This window comes from Homalodisca vitripennis, chromosome 5 (assembly GCF_021130785.1).
Source record: "Homalodisca vitripennis isolate AUS2020 chromosome 5, UT_GWSS_2.1, whole genome shotgun sequence".
Lineage (NCBI taxonomy): Eukaryota > Metazoa > Arthropoda > Insecta > Hemiptera > Cicadellidae > Homalodisca > Homalodisca vitripennis.
Window position 1 is genome coordinate 142,635,001 of NC_060211.1, and position 18,533 is coordinate 142,653,533.

The 18,533-nt window shown below is 31.4% G+C and overlaps 1 protein-coding gene across 1 annotated transcript in view; it reads left to right on the plus strand.

The window, feature by feature from the left end:
* The window catches only part of LOC124362942 (2-acylglycerol O-acyltransferase 2-like), a 17,872-nt gene extending 6,052 nt beyond the window's left edge, over positions 1-11,820 (plus strand). Inside the window, exons 3-6 of the mRNA XM_046817840.1 lie at positions 1,968-2,233; positions 6,291-6,465; positions 9,665-9,864; positions 11,208-11,820. Of these exons, the coding sequence (XP_046673796.1) occupies positions 1,968-2,233; positions 6,291-6,465; positions 9,665-9,864; positions 11,208-11,365 (799 nt within the window). The 3' untranslated portion in view covers positions 11,366-11,820. The remainder of the gene's footprint in view (positions 1-1,967; positions 2,234-6,290; positions 6,466-9,664; positions 9,865-11,207) is intronic.
* Positions 11,821-18,533: the final 6,713 nt, after the last annotated feature.

Genomic DNA, 18,533 nt, shown 5'->3' on the forward strand with positions numbered 1-18,533 from the left:
ACTTTAAGTTCAATCAGAAATGTATCTTAAAGACAAATATACATAATAACTTAGCGCCTTCAAATAGTGCTTGGCTATGTAATATACGTAACTGTCTCGTAATTGCAGTTTATAGTGTGCAGGCGCTTTTAAACCTTTTATCTTTTGCAGCGCCACTTGGTGGTGAGTTACATCAATGGGCATAGCTTATAAACCTTCTCCGTGGAAAAATACGTATACATACAAATTTTCATAATGGTCTGTCTAATATTTTGGGATTCCATAAAGGACAAACACACAAACATTCATTTTTATATATATACTAGCGGGCCCGGCGCGCTTTGCTGCGCATTTCAATAATTTTTTGCAAAAGTTGCCCGCGGCTTCGCACGCAATTTCCCGTTGAAAACAGTACACTATATTCACTTATTCTTTTTCTATCACATTCTAAACATTGCTGAGATAATTGATAGTCGTTCCATCGTGAGCCTCTTGGGCGTATTATGAAGGTATGTACCATATTCCTGCCTCTATCTAGCTGTTACCCACGGCTTCGCACGCAAATCTTAAGAACCGAAGTCCTTATATTACTTAGTAAATTTTTTTTTTTTACTATAATAAATTTTAGATTAAATTAGTTATATCTCCGATGCCACGATTGAGCTTGCTTTGTTGTCTCGATCGAGAGAATATGTACACACGGAGTTTTGAGAACCATACTTCTGTCAAAAAAAACAACTAAGGTTGATTTTATAACATTCTTTATATTTGTAGCCAACGTAAGATAGTAATTATGATATCTGCATTACTCTTCTGATCAAGCATGAGCATGGTTTATATTAAATAAATATTGCAGTTAAAGGTGAATTTTTACGTCAAATTTGAATTGTATTATCTGGATAGTAAAGTCTATGTTTAACAGTGATTGCAAAAACAGTTTAAACAAAATTTGTCGTTTCTCTTAAGCTTACTCTATGCTTTAAAACTATAAGTGTAATATATGTTTACAAAGAACAGCTGATTAAAAATTTGAAAAGACGTTAACATATGTTTGCTGCAATGCATTTCTTATGGGTATTTCTGTAACCAGTGGGGCGGAATCCTGAATCGGGAAAGGGATGGGCATAGCTTATAAACCTTCTCCGTGGAAAAATACATATACGTACAAATTTTCATCATGATCGGTCCAATAGTTCACGATTCCATAAAGGACAAACATACAAACATTCATTTTTATATATATAGATAGATGTAATTTGTTCAAAGATTATGAATTTCAAAATATCAGTGAATGGAGATGAATATAGTATTATAGTGAAAAATATAATCAGTGTAAGTTAAGGTTTATCTAATTTTTGGATTCCTTAAATTGGAATTCTTTGGTGTATCTTTTAGTTGTAACTTTCACGTGAAATTATGATTTCCTTAGCAAGATAAAATGGATTAAACAATCCATATTTTCTTCTTTAGAGCTAAAAATATGCTATATTTGAAATAAAAATTCTTTAGTGTGAAAACTGTCTTTACTTTTTTATAACTATAAGAAAATAAACAACAACGTGAAATATGTGAATGTTGAGTTTAGCTCCAGTTCACCTTCCTCTTAGTACAGCATCTGGAATATGACGCTGTCACAGACTTGGCTCCTGGAATCTGGAGTCATATTCATCTAAAGAAATCCAAAAAAGATGCAGCACTAAGAGGAAGTTGAACTGGAGCTAAACTCAGCATTCACATTGAATCAACTCCTCCTACCATAGCTGCGTTATGTGTAGAACGGAATACTTTTTACCATAAAGAGTGTTGAATAAGTTAATAAATTAGATTTGTAAAAAACTATTCATATTAAAAATTATGAAATATTAATATGGTAAGTAAATTAATATTCTTGACTATAACGCGTCCTAATAAATTAAATCCTCATAAAAATTAACAAATAAAAAATAATCTAACTAAGCATCAAAATCTAATTTTAATACGTTTTACAGACTGGAATTCATGCGGGACTGTACATGGTGGTATTACTTCCAAGCCTACTTCCCTCTGAGTCTACATAAAACGGCAGAACTCCCTCCGAAGAGCAACTATCTATTCTGTGTCTATCCTCATGGCATGCTCTGCTCTGGAGCATTTGGGAACTTTGCTACCAACTATTCTGAGTTCACCAGTCTTTATCCTGGACTGACTCCTTATATACTAACCATTAACGCTGCCTTCAACATGCCTTTCACCAGAGAACTGGTGCTTGCCTTAGGTAAGGGTATTTTCAATCTATAGAATCTATTGTGTGTTTAGTAACACTACTGTGTTTGTACTTATGTATGCTGTTTTACACATATAATTACAGTATTTATAAACTATACAGACACTAAAAATGAATTGGAATATATTCTGATAACAGGACATTAAATAACCCAACTTTGGTTTCAATTTGAAGTAAAATAAAACTATTCCTAAATAAGATGTGACAAAATCTGGCAACAAAGTTGTGTAAATCACTAGTCTAATTAGAAAATAGGTAATAAAATGGACAATAGTATACAAATATTGCATTGATGGATTGATTGAGAGAATAGATACTTGTGGAGAATAATAAATTCTACACAGCTATTCCAGTACTAAAATCTCTAACCCTTTCACTGCCAGACAACTTATTGCCTACATTTGACAGCAGTACCATATAGTTCAGCATGAACATATGCAGATGGCTCATAAGTTTTTAGACTTTATATAGTGTTTTATGTAACAATTAATGGATTTTCTAATTATGGTCGTGTAACGCTACACACTGATATTTTCTCTAGTAACTTAGCATTAAACACTATAGTAAAATGTACCCAAACAAATCTTTAGTGTTGGACAAGTAAATTATTAACTTATCTTTCTGCTCTTAAATTTTTATTTTTTAGTTTAACTCGTAAAACAAATTTAAGACACTACTCAATACATAAAAAAGTATTTTCTGAAGCACATTACTATTCTGAGCAAATTAACAAAATAGTTCAAGAAAATTCCTTGAAAATGAGGTTCATGGTTTATTACAAAATCATAAAACTGAAGTTATTTTGTAAAACATCACAATAACTTCACAAATGTTATTATCTTAGTTTATTATAAATATTTTCCAAATTAATGACCAATCATTCTTTTATTCGAAAAAAGTGTTTAGAACAATGCACATAATTCTTGACTACTTAAAATTAATAAAACAGTAAGTACAGAATTAATTTGTATCAGTTTGTATAAATGACCTATTTACAGATCATTACTTTAATATACATGATGTCCCATAACTCTCTGGACAAAGGTATACCATGTTATTGTTCAGATCAAGACAAACATATTTCACCATATAAACTTGGGTCTCCAATGCTTAGTTTCCCATCTGTCTGTCTGTATGTGTTTTTTATACAATAATTAATATCTTAAAATCTAATAAATTAAATTATATCAAATTTGGCTATTATCAATATTTATGATAAGTTACTGAAAATTATCATGAAATTATCTTTAATTATCAAAATGGCAGCCAACAATACAAACACTGAATATGGTGAAATATGTTTGTCTTGACCTGAGCAATAAAGTGATATATCTTTGTCCAGAGATTTATGGGACACTGTACAACTGAGTTAATTTTTTTGGAACAAAATATTCAAAATACTATTTTTAGCAAATTAAAAGAAGTTCATGTTTATTAATAAAATGTATATTAGCTGATACAAATCAGTTACTCATTATTATAATGTGCTTTAAAAGATTGTATACATATACTATAGTGTGTGTAATTGTGAACACAAAGCTCACAAGTCACAATTGTTTAGGTGAATTTTATATTTTTAATATATTGTTTACACAAATATGAAATTTGGATGTTGATAGTAAAAGGAGTAAACATTCTAGTATATGAAATCTCTCTGTGATAAATATTTAACTAAATTACTGTATTTTAAATACAATACAGTAATTTAAAAAATTTAAGAAGATTAGACAGTACTTAATCTTTTATTTATTAAAATTTATATTGCTAAAAGTATTTGAATAAAATTTAATTTAAGGGCTTAAAATTGAGCTATTAACAAAGGGCAAGGAACAAATGAACATTTTTAATACAAAAATATCAACTTAACAGACACATTTTGATCAATAAAATACTATTACTTTGTAAAAAAGTTGATTTTTTAAAGATATTATCAAGTATCCATATACATTTTGATGCAGAAAGTCATAGGAAATACTAAATAAGAATATAATATAGGAAATCTACATGTTACTAACATAACCTTGCTGCTAATACTGTTGTTAATGTTTGATTTAATAGTAGTTTAATTTTATCAACCTATCCTTTTCCTTACTAGCTCCAACCATTCTAGATCTGTTTTAATTTCCTACAATCTAAATTATGATGTTCCCTTTGGTGGACTTCCTTATGAGTTTGTTTTCATTCTTTTTGTTAGCAAATGTTTCTCTTCTTTCCACAGTACTGCACAGCATATCCGAGTCTGCTACATTTAACTGCACCCTTGTAGAGATCTCTGATCCCTATATTTTCTTTTCAACTCTCCTGGATCACACAAGAGCCATGTACCTTCTGCAGTACCACAATTTCAAATATATCTTCTACCGTTAATTAATTTATAATATTTGTATAGGTACTTTCACATCTGATAGAAGGCATCTTCAGTCCTCTATGCGGCTCAACAGTCTTGCCAACCTTAGCTCCATGCTCTAATGTTTACAGTCTTCCACACTACAACTGCGAAGGAAACAGAGACGCCAGAACTATAAGACTACTGCATAAGCTTCATCTCTTACAATTTTTTAGGAGTTCGATTCAACTCAGAAGAACAGGTCTGGAAGGCATAATATAGTAGTTGGAGAGACTCGGATTTGGTAGGAAAGGGTAACTGATTGGCTTACAGGCTTGTGATGGTGAAGAAACATTCACCATCTATATTGTATAAATTTTAATCCAAAACTATGTATTCTTATTATGTTGTGCTAATATGTTAATAAATACTTTGTTATGGATGCTTGGTCCAATATTCTGCAGTTTCAAAAACATATTTATAATAACAAAAATATTTATTTTCAATGATATTACGTACAAAAATACAAAATAATGAAATCAGTTTGAACATAAAAATTAATTAATTGAAACAAATATAAATAGGTAATACTTTCATGTAAACACAGCTCAGCTATTCATGCTTCATATTTCTTTTTATATTTAAATTTTATTTCCTTCAAATTCTGAATTGTTTCATCCATTCAGGTGTTATTAAGGTTTCAATAACAATTTTAATTTGATTAATAATGTATTTACCTGTGAGGATATTCAGTTTAAATGAATGATTTATGTTATTTGACAATTTACTGTAGAGTAATGTCCAGGTGGAATGTTTATACATGGAATTTGATTAAATGGTGTTTTTTTGCACCAGTATGTTTTCTCATAACTATTTAACTATATATAAGTAATGGAAACTTACAATGAAGCAGAAAAATTGGCTTTAACAAAAGTGATTTAGCCTATACATTGTCAAGTTCTATATAAAACAGTGTCACCCAAGATCTCTCTCTAAAAATAAGGATGTTTCTTTAGTTAAACTCTTCTGTCACAAAATCCATATAAATAGCTATCTAATAATAAATTTGATTGAACACAGAACTTTAGCCTGAAACATGATTTTGCCACACTGCAAAGGTGTTTACATTAGCCCCTGTTTCTGAATCAACAAACTCATTTATTGCAGATAAGATATCAACAGACTAATAAATAACAATTGGTTTTGTTCAATACAGTTTTTCTATCTAACTGCACAACCAAGTAATAACTGGAAATAATATTAAATGTAACTTTTGTTTGAACAGAAAATATTTAAGAAATGGAGAGGCAACAGAATGTTACCAGTTTTAACTTGTTATGTCTCAATATTAATATTTTTCATGCTGATTGTGTAACAAACTAATTTTTTACTAAAAATTAACATAAGCATACTAATAAATGTACATAATTAATAATGTAATTGAATGGTACAATTTCATAGAAAATTGTTTGATGTATCTACATGATTTTTCTGATAATTAAATATATGTTTTGTTAATAAGGGGTTTAAAAAGGATTACAACAATATTAGGATGAACAATTTGAAAAAAAAATTGTGTGGATTCAAGTTTGATTTAGTAATGCTATGAAATTGAATTAATAATTATAAAATAAATAATTGTAAAACTAACAAATAATAATATATAAAATCTATTCTCTAGATAATTTAATCACTCTGTTCTTGCCTTACTGTTTACTTTAGGCGCATGTGCTGCTTCCAAAGAAAGCATGGTTCATCTTCTGGAGGATACATCTCAACCAAAGGCTGTAGTGTTGATGGTTGGAGGAGCATCAGAGGCATTCAAATGCCGGCCAGGAACTTACAGAATTATTTTGAAGAAAAGGAAAGGTTTCATTAAGGTGGCGTTGGAAACCGGGTGAGTAGCACAAATCTGCAATGTATACTAAGGTCACAGTCGGGTAAGGAATTTGCAGAATCATTCTGAAAGATGGAGAGGTTTTATTTAGGTGGTATTACATTGTATATATAGATGAGTAGAACAAATCTAGAAGACACAGTAAAGGTCACATGCTGGCCAGAAGCTTACAAAATCATTCTAAAAACAGGTCTTCAATTACACAGCGTTAGAATTGGGTGAGTTGAACGAATCTATAGTATGTATAGTAAAGGTCACATGCTAAATCTAGACTGTTTCAGTGCAGGCCACAGTGTTTGGTTGTGCAAAAGAGATAGTGAATATTCCCCACCACAATTCCCCTACGTCAATGGTGTTCAGTTTGATCAAAACCTAAGCCTTTCACAAAATTTAGTCGAGTTGCTATTTTTACTTAACGACTGCTTGATTTGTATGTAGTTTGTACACATGCTACATAGATTGTATTATAAACACCTGAAAGGAAATCTCATTCTTAACAGTCTGAATATTTATTTATAACATAATAAATAAAGAAAATAAACAATCAATAATGAAAGTATTAATAAATATAAAGGAATGTAGAAAACTAGATCAATTAATGTCAGTCTGGCAGCAACACACGATATTGGTGGTACATTTATAAAAGTTTATTATTATGATTGCAATGATCCTGGCATCACTTTTATTCCCTTTTCATTTTGATGTCACTATCTTCGCTCTCTTCCGATTTGTTTGTGTCATTGTCCACTTCTTCACATTCTTCGTTATTCCAAGACTAATAACAAAAGATTTAATTGAATCTTTCAAAGCCTGATTTCCAATAAAGTATTCTTCATGTGTCTTTACTTTTTCACACTTCTTTTTTTCAGTCTTCTTTCGTAATTGAAGCAAACCTTTCTTTGGTTAACCACTGAACATCATTGAATATGAAAGTGATGTGGTGAACTGCTACCCAATTCTTTACCTTCACCTAAATTAGGTCTATTGCATTGAGCTCAGGGTGGTATGGAGGAAGTCTTATAATGCAAACCTGTCTAATGTTGTGACCATGGTATTTAAACCTCATCAATAATGTATTAGCTGGTTCTATGTCTTTTAATCAAACTGTATAGTTCAACTTTTAACATAAAAGATGAAAATTCTACGTTCTTCTCCGACAACTATGACTGCATGTCAGCTTTAGTACTATTCGAATTACATTCGGGACATTTATTCGCTTGTTCATTGTGATAAAACACATTGTCAACAACTACTATAGAATTGGGAGGTAAATTGGGCTCAAATTTTCTTCTAAGCCACTTAATATAATTTTCATTGTTTACGTTATTGTGGTAGTCTCATGAATTTTATTTGCTTTCCACATGGTGAAACAATTACGAATGAACCTCATTTCTTCACCAGCGTGTAATAAAAATAAGGTGCTCTCCTTTTGAAAATGGCGCAGTGACACCTGTGAAAATCATCAGAGCAACTCTTGTCCGACACATGTGAAGAGTTGATGGAGTTGATGAATGATTCATCCGTATAAACAAATAGGATGGTTTTCTTGCCTTATTCTGTCACTTTTTTAGATGTACAAAACGTTTGTATATCACATCTTGTGTTTCCATCGGAATATGTCTACTGGTTATAGTTTTATCTCCATCTATATTCAATGTTTTTAGGATTATTTTTACAATAGCAATGGTTCCTTGAAATAAAAAAAATATAACAACTTACCTTACATTCCTATTTTTATTTAGTACAGTATTTGAAACCCCGAACCAGTGACTTTGAGTTTCCTTTTTTCACACTTAAACGCACTAGAGTTCAGAAAAAAACACCACACACGGCTGCCACTCTCTTTATAACTTTTTTAGGGCCAATGAAAAAGTTGTTCGCTTTAACATCTTGTTTCATAAAACTCATAATGTTTACTATCACTTGTTAAGTCCGCCTCTTTAGCACTTTGCTGTTAAGTTTACTATAATTTATAGGCCATCTAATAGGGTAAATAATTTAAACCGTCTTGACGTTTGAAACTTTTAAACACTATTTATCAGAATCTAATACAAATTAATAACACAAATTTTGGGACATAGTGACATACTATAAACTCATTAAAAGAAAGTGAAGTTATTGAAATTTAATGAAATGTAGCACTGACAACGTGACTCTATAACTAATCTCACACACAATCGACACATTTCAAGTGGGTACACTATTTGAGGCTACAACATACAACAATCACATCCAAACTACAACTACGTTGGACTAGACTGTGACACACTGATACCGTTTAGTGTTTCAACCAACGTGTGGCTACCAACATACATCACGACTCAACACCGGGCTTACACTAGACAATTAGCAATGGGCACCACTGGTCTTACAAAAAGAGCCGCAACGAATGCAAGGCCCAATAACTGATCTTGTGCAATAACAACTAAATAATGTTTGTTATTAAATCAAATTGTACATTTTGTGGCTCTATTCCTTACAGTCTTACAAGTATTAATACACAACAATCACTGAACAGTAGAAACTCTTTAATCCGGCACGTTTGGGACTTGACGCTTGCCGGATTAAAGAAAATTCCAGACTATGGAGGTTATTTATTAAAATACAGGAGTCGTATAAAAAAATAACACAATTTGCACAAAAAAATTTATTGAATGTATTTATTATTTAAGCATGGGTTATTCAAAACAAAATAAATCAATATATAAGTGCAGGAGAAATATTAAAATGGATTTTTTAAGTACAGTACATGATGAAATAAATTTGAATACAGGATGGAGTTTACTGCTCAGAGTGTGATGCTCTGTGGCTCTTGAGTGTCGGTGGTAGCTGTAGAGTTGCTCACTTTATAATGTTCATTGTGAAGGCGATTCTATAATTTTTGTCTATTGCCGTTGATGCTGGATTATAGACAATTCCGGACAATAGAATGAAAATAAAATTTAAAAATTGAATAATAACATTTCTAGATCGGTTTTATACTTGTTTTATTATCACTGGAAAGTTTGAATGTACTGTACCTGGGCTTAGAAAACATTCATACTATTTAAAATTCCTGACTTGGAAGCTGTCTTAGTGTATGGATTTTTAAAAACATTTATCTATGAGATAACGGGAAAATGGAAATGTATTATGAAGGCTTTTGCATGTAACACAATAAAATAACAATTATTATTTTAATAAAGCTTTTTTGTTACAGAACACCCCTAGTACCCGTATTTTCTTTTGGTGAAACCAACTTATACGACCAAGTGTCGAACCCTCCTGGTTCATGGTTGCACTCTGTACAAGACAAATGCCGTAAAGTGCTGGGCATTGCTCCTTGCATTCCCATCGGAAGGGGTATATTTCAGTATAACTTCGGAGTCATACCACGTCGCCATCCAGTCTCCACTGTTGGTAAGTATAGATTTTTTCCACTAAGAGCCAGCTATAGTAACATGATCTTTAGTTTTCCCCACAAACTCAATATTAAACCTCGTGCAGTTTCACACCCTTATTTTTGGCCATAGCTTTGAACATGTCTCATTTTAAAAGTATAATTAATTTGTATCCAAAAGTTGTTTTTTTTAGTGTATAATTTCATAATATTTAAATAATTAAGTACAACAATGTTTTAGATTTTTCCTGAATAACCCATAAAAAGTATTGAAATAAACATTTGAATGTGTATTTTTTTTAAAGATGTTCTTTGAGTTATTAGTTTTGCCTTATAAAAGTCTTTAAAGTGAGAATTACCTCACACCTATTATTTTAGACTGAATATTTTGAATTATATCTGCATCTCTTAAAAGCTGCTCTCATTAGTAAAGTTTCAATATCCTATAGTTATCAATCAATGATTTTTATCTGTGACTGGTTGAGGTGTTGACCAGTATTCTTTAGTTATGTTTGCAATAATAATTATACAGTCTTGTTGAGTGCATGTTTAAACAAAAGTATGGGATTGACACACTACATGTTTGTTAAATTTATTGTTATTTCTGACTTCCATGTGTCACAATACTTTGTGTGTTTTGTTCATTTTAACCTACGTTTTAGTAATGTATTATGTTAGTTCAGTGGCTTAACTAGGACTTGGAATTTTTTGGGGTGGAGGAGGTGAATCTGGTGGAAGAGCACATCATATATTTGGGGGTGGGGGTTATGGAATAAATCAAAATTTCAAACAAATTAGATACTAGGTGTAATTCAAAGCAAAAAATCTAATTGTTGTTTTCAAACAAGTTGGATCGCTATTATACAAATATTTTTTTTAATTTTTAGGGCTTTTGGGAGAGGGTTCTATTCCCCTCATTTCCTCACTTAGATATGCCACTGGGTTGGTTACCCACTTGATGAAGAAGTCAGACTGCAATCTCAAAATGTAGTGTTCCACTGTTCCAATGTTCTCACTGTTTTTGTTCCATGTTATGATGATAAATATAAAAAAATCCTGATACTTTTAAAAATTCTCTAGCATCAAAAATAAACTTTACAATGAATGGTAAAAATTCATACCAAAAGAATAACTTGTTTATCATAGATTTATCTATGTGTAACAATAACAATCATAAACATGTTATTGTCAACATTTAATATTGCTGTCAACCACATGTTTAGTTTTATATGGTTGACAACAACCACAATATATAGACCTATCAAAACATCTCCTTGAAACTATTGAGTTTTGTAACATAGATCTCTCAGAATACTACTACCTGTTATATGGAAACTTACCCATTTATTTAATTGCTTTTCAGTTGGAAAACCTATTGAAGTTCCAAAGGTATATAGCCCTTCGGATGATGTGATTGATGCATTCCATGAAAAATTCACAAATGCTCTTATGGATTTATTTGAAGAACATAAGTACAGATTTGAAGTGGATCCTGAAAATTCCAGACTTATCATAGAGTAAGGTTTTTATGTTCAATCATAAGATCCTAACCCAGCTCTTAGCACACTAAATATATGGAAATGTTTTGTCATAATTAAATCTTTAAAATGTGCTTATTTATTTAAAAATGTGTGCACTTTTTTGTATAACAAAGCATTTGTGACTGAACATTCCAAAACAATAGTTTTCTAATGAAGTTTTTTTAATGTAGTTATTTAAAAAAAAAAAAAAAACCTCTAAATTTACAGTGAGGTTAATCATAATAATAAGTCTTTTGTTGAGTGGTTTTAATATTTTAATAAAATAGTCATAATATTAAAAGCACATAAAATTATGTTATCTGTTATATTTATGTTTGTTGAACTAATTTATAAAATAGTATTGTATATGAATAAGAGTATTTACACAAGTATGTTTACACAAATTATACTGTTTTGTACGATTTTATAATACATATTGTTGTTAATAGTTACCAATATTGTGTTTTTCTGTATTTTTCCAATGTAACCATTTCATTATTCTTCATAGCCTTTCCACTATCAATGTTCAACATTTCAGATGATGTAAAACTATACAGTACTTAAACTTTGTAACCTCAAAATTAACAGTTCAAATATATCAGCACAATGGTGAATCCAGGGGAAGGTTAATGGCACCTTTTTTTAAAAAAAAAAGGTTTTGAATTACAAAAATTAATCTTTCTAATATTGTAACCATACAAAATAAAACTAAACTAAACTTTGAATATAAGTTAACTTCTTTCTTACTTTGTATTTTTTATTGCATCAAAATGCAAAATCAATGTTACAGTAGAGACAGTGGGAAACTAAAGCCAAGGTGGCCTCTCCAAAATATCAGTACTGCACCTGCCTTTGTATCAGCATCCATATTTTTGACTTCATAAAATTATAAATTAAAATAGGTAATCTGTTACTGAATTTATTAAGAGAAATATGTATAGAATTACAATTGTAATCAGTTTTATTTGTTTTTAATACCTATTACAATATAGCTTTATGAGTTTATTGGTACTGGGAGTAATAAACAAAAATTAAACTAAACAAACAAAGTTGTAATCATAGATAGTGCATGTAAAAAGTATAATATCTTTTTCGTTTTTGATCTTCTACGATAATTATTATTGAAAAATTACATATGGACCTCCTGGTATTGGACTATCTCAAAAATCTTTATATTGACAGGATGGTTTTGATTGCATTGGGTACTTATATAATGGTAAATGTAGAAAACTATACATTTTCTCAAAAAACAAAAAAATATAAACCTTCACTTAATTAATTCATTTGTCACTGTAAAGTTCTCAGAACTAGAAAGAGAAAAACTTAAATCTTCCCAATCCCGCATAACACCACTTATGAAGAACAATACCTTGGAATAGTAAGTGCAGAGGTATATGAAATATCCCACACTCCAATAAAAGGGGATGTGTGGATTAACTACACAAAAGTTTTAAAACTTTTGGTAGAAAATTGGGAATTTTAGAAGTTATATGTCAAATTTAGTTACATTTCAAAATAGACGCATGTTATTACATTTTTCAATTGAAAATGGAATGACTAGTGTCTTATTTATCGTCATGAAAATGTTTATAAATCTTGAACCTAGAAACATGGTTACTGTCAGGATAGTAAAAAATGTTTATTAAGTTTTACATTTCTTGATTCTATAGTGAAGAAAAAGCATGTATATAATTTTATTTGTTACAAACTGTTACCTGCGCTTCCAAGACAATTTTCAAAATAGAAGGGCATAGACTTCTTAGTGAAAGCATCTACAACATAATATGATGGAGCCCTATGGTAGATTTCAAACAGAAGTAGGCATATATCTGATACTTGTTATTTCAGTAGCAATAGGAAGACATTTAAAAGTTAAATACAATTTTGACTGATTCATATTTGTTTTTTGAGAGTAGGAGCATACATTTCTGGATTCTAATCAATTACATTTCTGAAACCACAGTTGGGTTTGCCTCTCCCAATGCTTCAATCAATAAAATATATACATATAGAGGTAATGAAACCTTGCTTCGATCAAAAAGCGTCTACCTCCAGGTTTTGTAATCTACATACGGTATAAGATATCTCCAGTGCCATAAGTTTAGTTTGCCTTGCTGTCCCAGTAAACAAAAAATATATATACACATACATAGGACTGAAAAGGTCTATGTCTATGGCCTCTTTTATTAATGAATGGTCTAAAAATGTATATTCCCACCACTTCCAGTCAAATTATTTTATATCATGTTTTCAACTCTCTCTTGTCGCTGGACCGTTTTTTTGCCACACCAGTTCCTGTGGACTTGTACTTTTTTTTTTTTACAAGTACCGAGAGACTCTGTACTTTGAAAATTTTCAAATACAACAAGAGAGACTTGTCTTGTTTCGCGAGCTGTTTGCATTACACTGCAACAATTGAGTTTGCCCTGTTGCTTTGTTCAAGAAAATAAATTCATATTTAGGTTTTCAATACCTACTGTACTTTAGTAAAAAGCATTAACTACCAGCTCTTGTAATCAACTTTCAGTTTAAGATATTTCAAGTGCTTTTGATGAGTACTTAAAAAAAATTAATAAAATCCCTCTTCATAAAAATTAATAAAATATGCATACTCATCTACGACTGTAAAGTTACTACAGTACTAATTGTCTATTCCAACTTTTTAAATTCACTTCCTGCATAACTTATTTACAGTTTCAAAGTTGAGTTTGGGTTGTTGCCACAACCAAGAAAATACATAGACATATATGTCTTGGAAACCAACCTATATTTAAAAGCGTCTACTTCTGGTCTGAAATATTTCTGGTGCTATAATTGATTTTAATCGTTTACTCCGATCAAGAAAATATATGTATAGGTAAACTTAAAAAGACTGCTTTGGTCAAAAAGCATCCGCTTGCATTGCTTATGTTCTGCTTGTGGTATGAGTGGAACATCCGTACACCTAAGTCATTCAACATTTAAAAATTGTAATATAAGTTTTGCATGATAGAAGTCTTGTGGTTGTTTGGGCAGATTGGTTCACTGAGACACCCCTGTTTTTCCTTAAAGCACACTAAAAATGCCATACATAATTTCAAGGAAGCCAACCAGTTTTTGAAACCCTTTATTCTCAGCTTTGTTAATTTAAAGTGGGTTTTATAACAGAGTTTAATTAGTATTTCTAATGCGTTAGATGGTTTAAGTTCATCACTTGTACAATGAGTAGTAAAAATGATATAGTAACTTTGTCTTTGAAATCTGCATTACACAACTTATTAGCACTGTATATTTAATATTTTCTAAAAGTTAAGTCTAAACAAATGTTTTTCCCTCTTAGGATAACTCAGCTAAAAGTGTCAATAGCCTTAAATTTGGATTTTGTTTTGTAAATGTTATCACTATTTTTATAAATTCTAAAATATTCCAGAAAACTTTTCCGAATTTTATCGTTATCAAAACCTTTCTCGGACTTCAACAAATATAAAAAAAGGATTAGTCAGATTGGTCCAGTCATTTCTGAGATTAGCGCTTAGTAACACATATAAGATTTCGGCTTTGACACAGTGGTTCTTTATTTGCGTAAAGTGGCTGAAACTCCTCTAATGGAATGACTTCTAAAACAAGTATGCAGTATGTTCTACATGTAGTCATTAACACACTAACCACGAGAGTCTGATGCGTGTTTTAGAGACACAATTCCCTAATTCTTTTTAAACCAGCTGAGATCTTGTACTGAATTTGTAAGTAAAGATTGCCATTTCATAGAGAGGACTAAACAATGCTTAGTCTAATCTAAGGAGTTGTTAGGTTTTTCATATTTAGTTATAATAATTAATCAAATTTTACGCATTAATATGGTCTTTTTACTAATAACCAGAATTGTATGTTATTTAGAACTGCTCTTTGCCCAACATTGTTCGATACCATTTTTATTATAAGCCATCTATTTCCACTTATCTTTGTACACACACACACACACACACACACACACACACACACACACACACACACACACACACACCCACCTGCATTCCAAATCTATAGTGGTCCGATTGTCACGTGGTATGAGGTGACTTCTGTCGACCAATCAGGCGTCCAGGACGCCGGACAAGAAAAGCTCCCCAAGACATATCTCCCCAGTTCTTCTAAAGACTCCGTCTCGCTAGGTTGTACGTCAACACCAGCTTTAACCAAGTTCGGGCCGTGCCCCCTTGTCTTGTCCTTTGTGAACCGTAAGCCGTTCTATGGCCATTAGCAGTCCCCTTGCCGGACATTATTTTGTTAACGAGCCAAAAGTAACTTTGTCTCAACGTTCGTGAGTGAACCGAAAACAGTGTCAAGTGAAGGTGGAATCTTCATCCATCAACAAGGACTCCCCTGCTCAACGTTCCTTGGAAGCAATCCAGGTCGAACTACAATCAACCCAACTTCATATGTGTTGAGGTGTCAGACAATGGACGGTGCAAGGTAACAGTGTTTCATCATTCTTATCATGGTCCTTCGCAACTAAAGACAATTCTCTTCTCAACCAAGATTAAAAAATCCTCAACTAATTCGACATTTTTGGACATTTCAATAGAAAACGATATAATTGCTGTGAATTCCAGGTCTTTGTAACTTCTACCAGTTGCCAAAAATCTTAAAGTTGCTGTTAGCCTTTCATGTGCTGATATTGCTGTTCTCATACAAGTATTTTCTTTGTTGATATGCGGTGTCACCAATTCCAATAAATAAGTATATGTGTCAATGTCCATTCGCAAGTAGTTCCGCCAATCATTAGGTTCATCACGTAATAATTTGATATGGGAAAAGTGCTGCCAGCCACTTGCGAAAATGTACTTATGAGATGTTCCAATCTCTTTTTTTTAAATATTAGACATTTTACATGGCGATCTCACACGATATACGGATATGTCGCCGTGTACGGGTCCTAACAAAACGTTGTGCAAAACGGAGCGTGTGGACCGGCCTATAGAGAGGACTAAACAATGCTTAGTCTAAACAGGAGTACTGAAGTACAATCATTTATAGGATCCCATAGTGTGGTGTAGCTCAATTAAAAATGTATCTTCATTTTCTTTAATACAAACTAAATTAGAATAAATATGCAGTGCTTGTAACATTGGAATATTACGTTTTTTTAAGCTTCCTTTACATCAATCATTACTTTTAATGCAGTAAATTAAACTTATACATTTTTCCTACAAAATAAAAACTTTCTCCAATGTATTTTTGTTATACATATACAATTACCTATAATGTTTTCTATATATATATATACTAATTCTTTATTCTCTCAGTGAATGTACGTATGGTATCATACGGTTCTGTACAAAAACATTTATTTTAAACTATGTAACATAAAACTATTCATATTTTCAAATTATATTATATTAAATTATAAAACAATGTGAATCTACTTCTGAACATTGGAATAAAAATATATGAACTTTTGTGTATTGGAATTTAGTTTATGTAGTTTAGCAACAAATAAAGAAGCAGGCTTATTACATTATCAACTTGAATCAGATTTATTACATTTTTTTCATACTTTTCCAGATTTTGTAAAGTTATGCTGAGATTTTTAGAAGTGATTTGCACTAAAAGGGGACCTAACATAGTAAGTAGTAACAGTAGAGTAGCCAGTAGAAGACTTGTATTGAGTGTGAACCAATACCACCTGCAAGTTTAATTGACATTGATGTGTTAATATTTAATATATGCACCTAACAAGGATGTGTGCTTATTCTTCTGGGTTGGCTGTTTTGAAAATGTAAACTACTGTAATTAGGTTTGATGAAAGACAAGCATATCGAACTGACCTATATGGTTTGACATTATGGTTTCCCAGCATGATATAGATCTCGTTTTATCAGTTGGTGCTGTACTTGATAAGTCTTGTCTTTAAAAATGTAATAACTGTATATTTTTTCCTTGATTATATGAATTCGTATCAGCGGCATATATAGAACATACTGGGTGGTTTAAACAGTATAAAATAACATCCAAAAACAAGGATTCTGGAATTTTTCCTAAGAAATTATTGAACTTTAAGACCTCATAATAATGGGGATGCAATTTTAATGTATGTCTTTCCAAATTTTGGATTCATAATCAAAGGCAGTAGCAGCATAACTGAGTCCAATGTTATGACATGTTTAAATAATCCAGCTCACAGATGACCAAGACAACACAAAGGATGGTGGAGGTGCTAGTGTATATTGGTATAGCTCCACTTACAGTATGTGTGCTCTTACTTTTAGTTTGGGATACCTAGCGTTTATTTAAGATTGGTATCGACAATACAGCAACCCATGCTTAGAACTCTCCTTTCTCATTAGCTCGTATGTGTAGCTCATGAAGAGACTTTCATAACTACAAACTTAAAAGTTTTATCCTATTACAATATTTAATATTTATCATACTATGACTAGCTCTGTTGATTTTGAATATATACAACATTCAAATATGACAGCTTCAACCCCTGTTTTCTTTAATATAGACTAAATTAGTAATTTTAAGGCACTAAGTTTTCCAAAAAGCATGTGTTTATTTCCACAACTTTGTAAATTTTTATAATTATTTATTGAGCAGTAAATAGAGTTCAACGAAAAGAATTTAATGTTAGAGAATTGTATTCTGTCCTCTTCTACAGGTGTAAAAAGACTTAGTGAATAGAGTTAAGCAAGCAAATTAGTATATGCTATAAGGCGATGAACTCGCCAAACTCAAGGAAATTGAGAACAGAAAAGGTTGTATGTCAACAAAATTCAAGCATGTCTGAGGTTGATATGTAGATGTGTGGAGAATAACAAACTATTGACTGCATGATATAGACACGCTACACAAAATATGATATCAGCACCACACAAAATGAGAGAATAACGAAAAATACTTTCAGCACTTCCGTAGTGGTGCATCTGAAACAATTAGCCGGATAGCGATAGTAAAGGAAGGAACAAACGCTTTTGCCCTAAACTTTTGTTCTAGATCTCTAGAGGATTGTATAGCAAAATGTTAGTGCGGTAAAAACCAGTTCTGTGCGGCGCGAATTGTAGATACACAGTCATGACAAAGTTTTTGCGTATCAAATTGCATTCCAGACATAATATCTTCTCTATGTAAGACTTGTGTTATGATTCTAGATAATTGGATAAATCACAAAACGTACTTGCGCCTAGAATAGA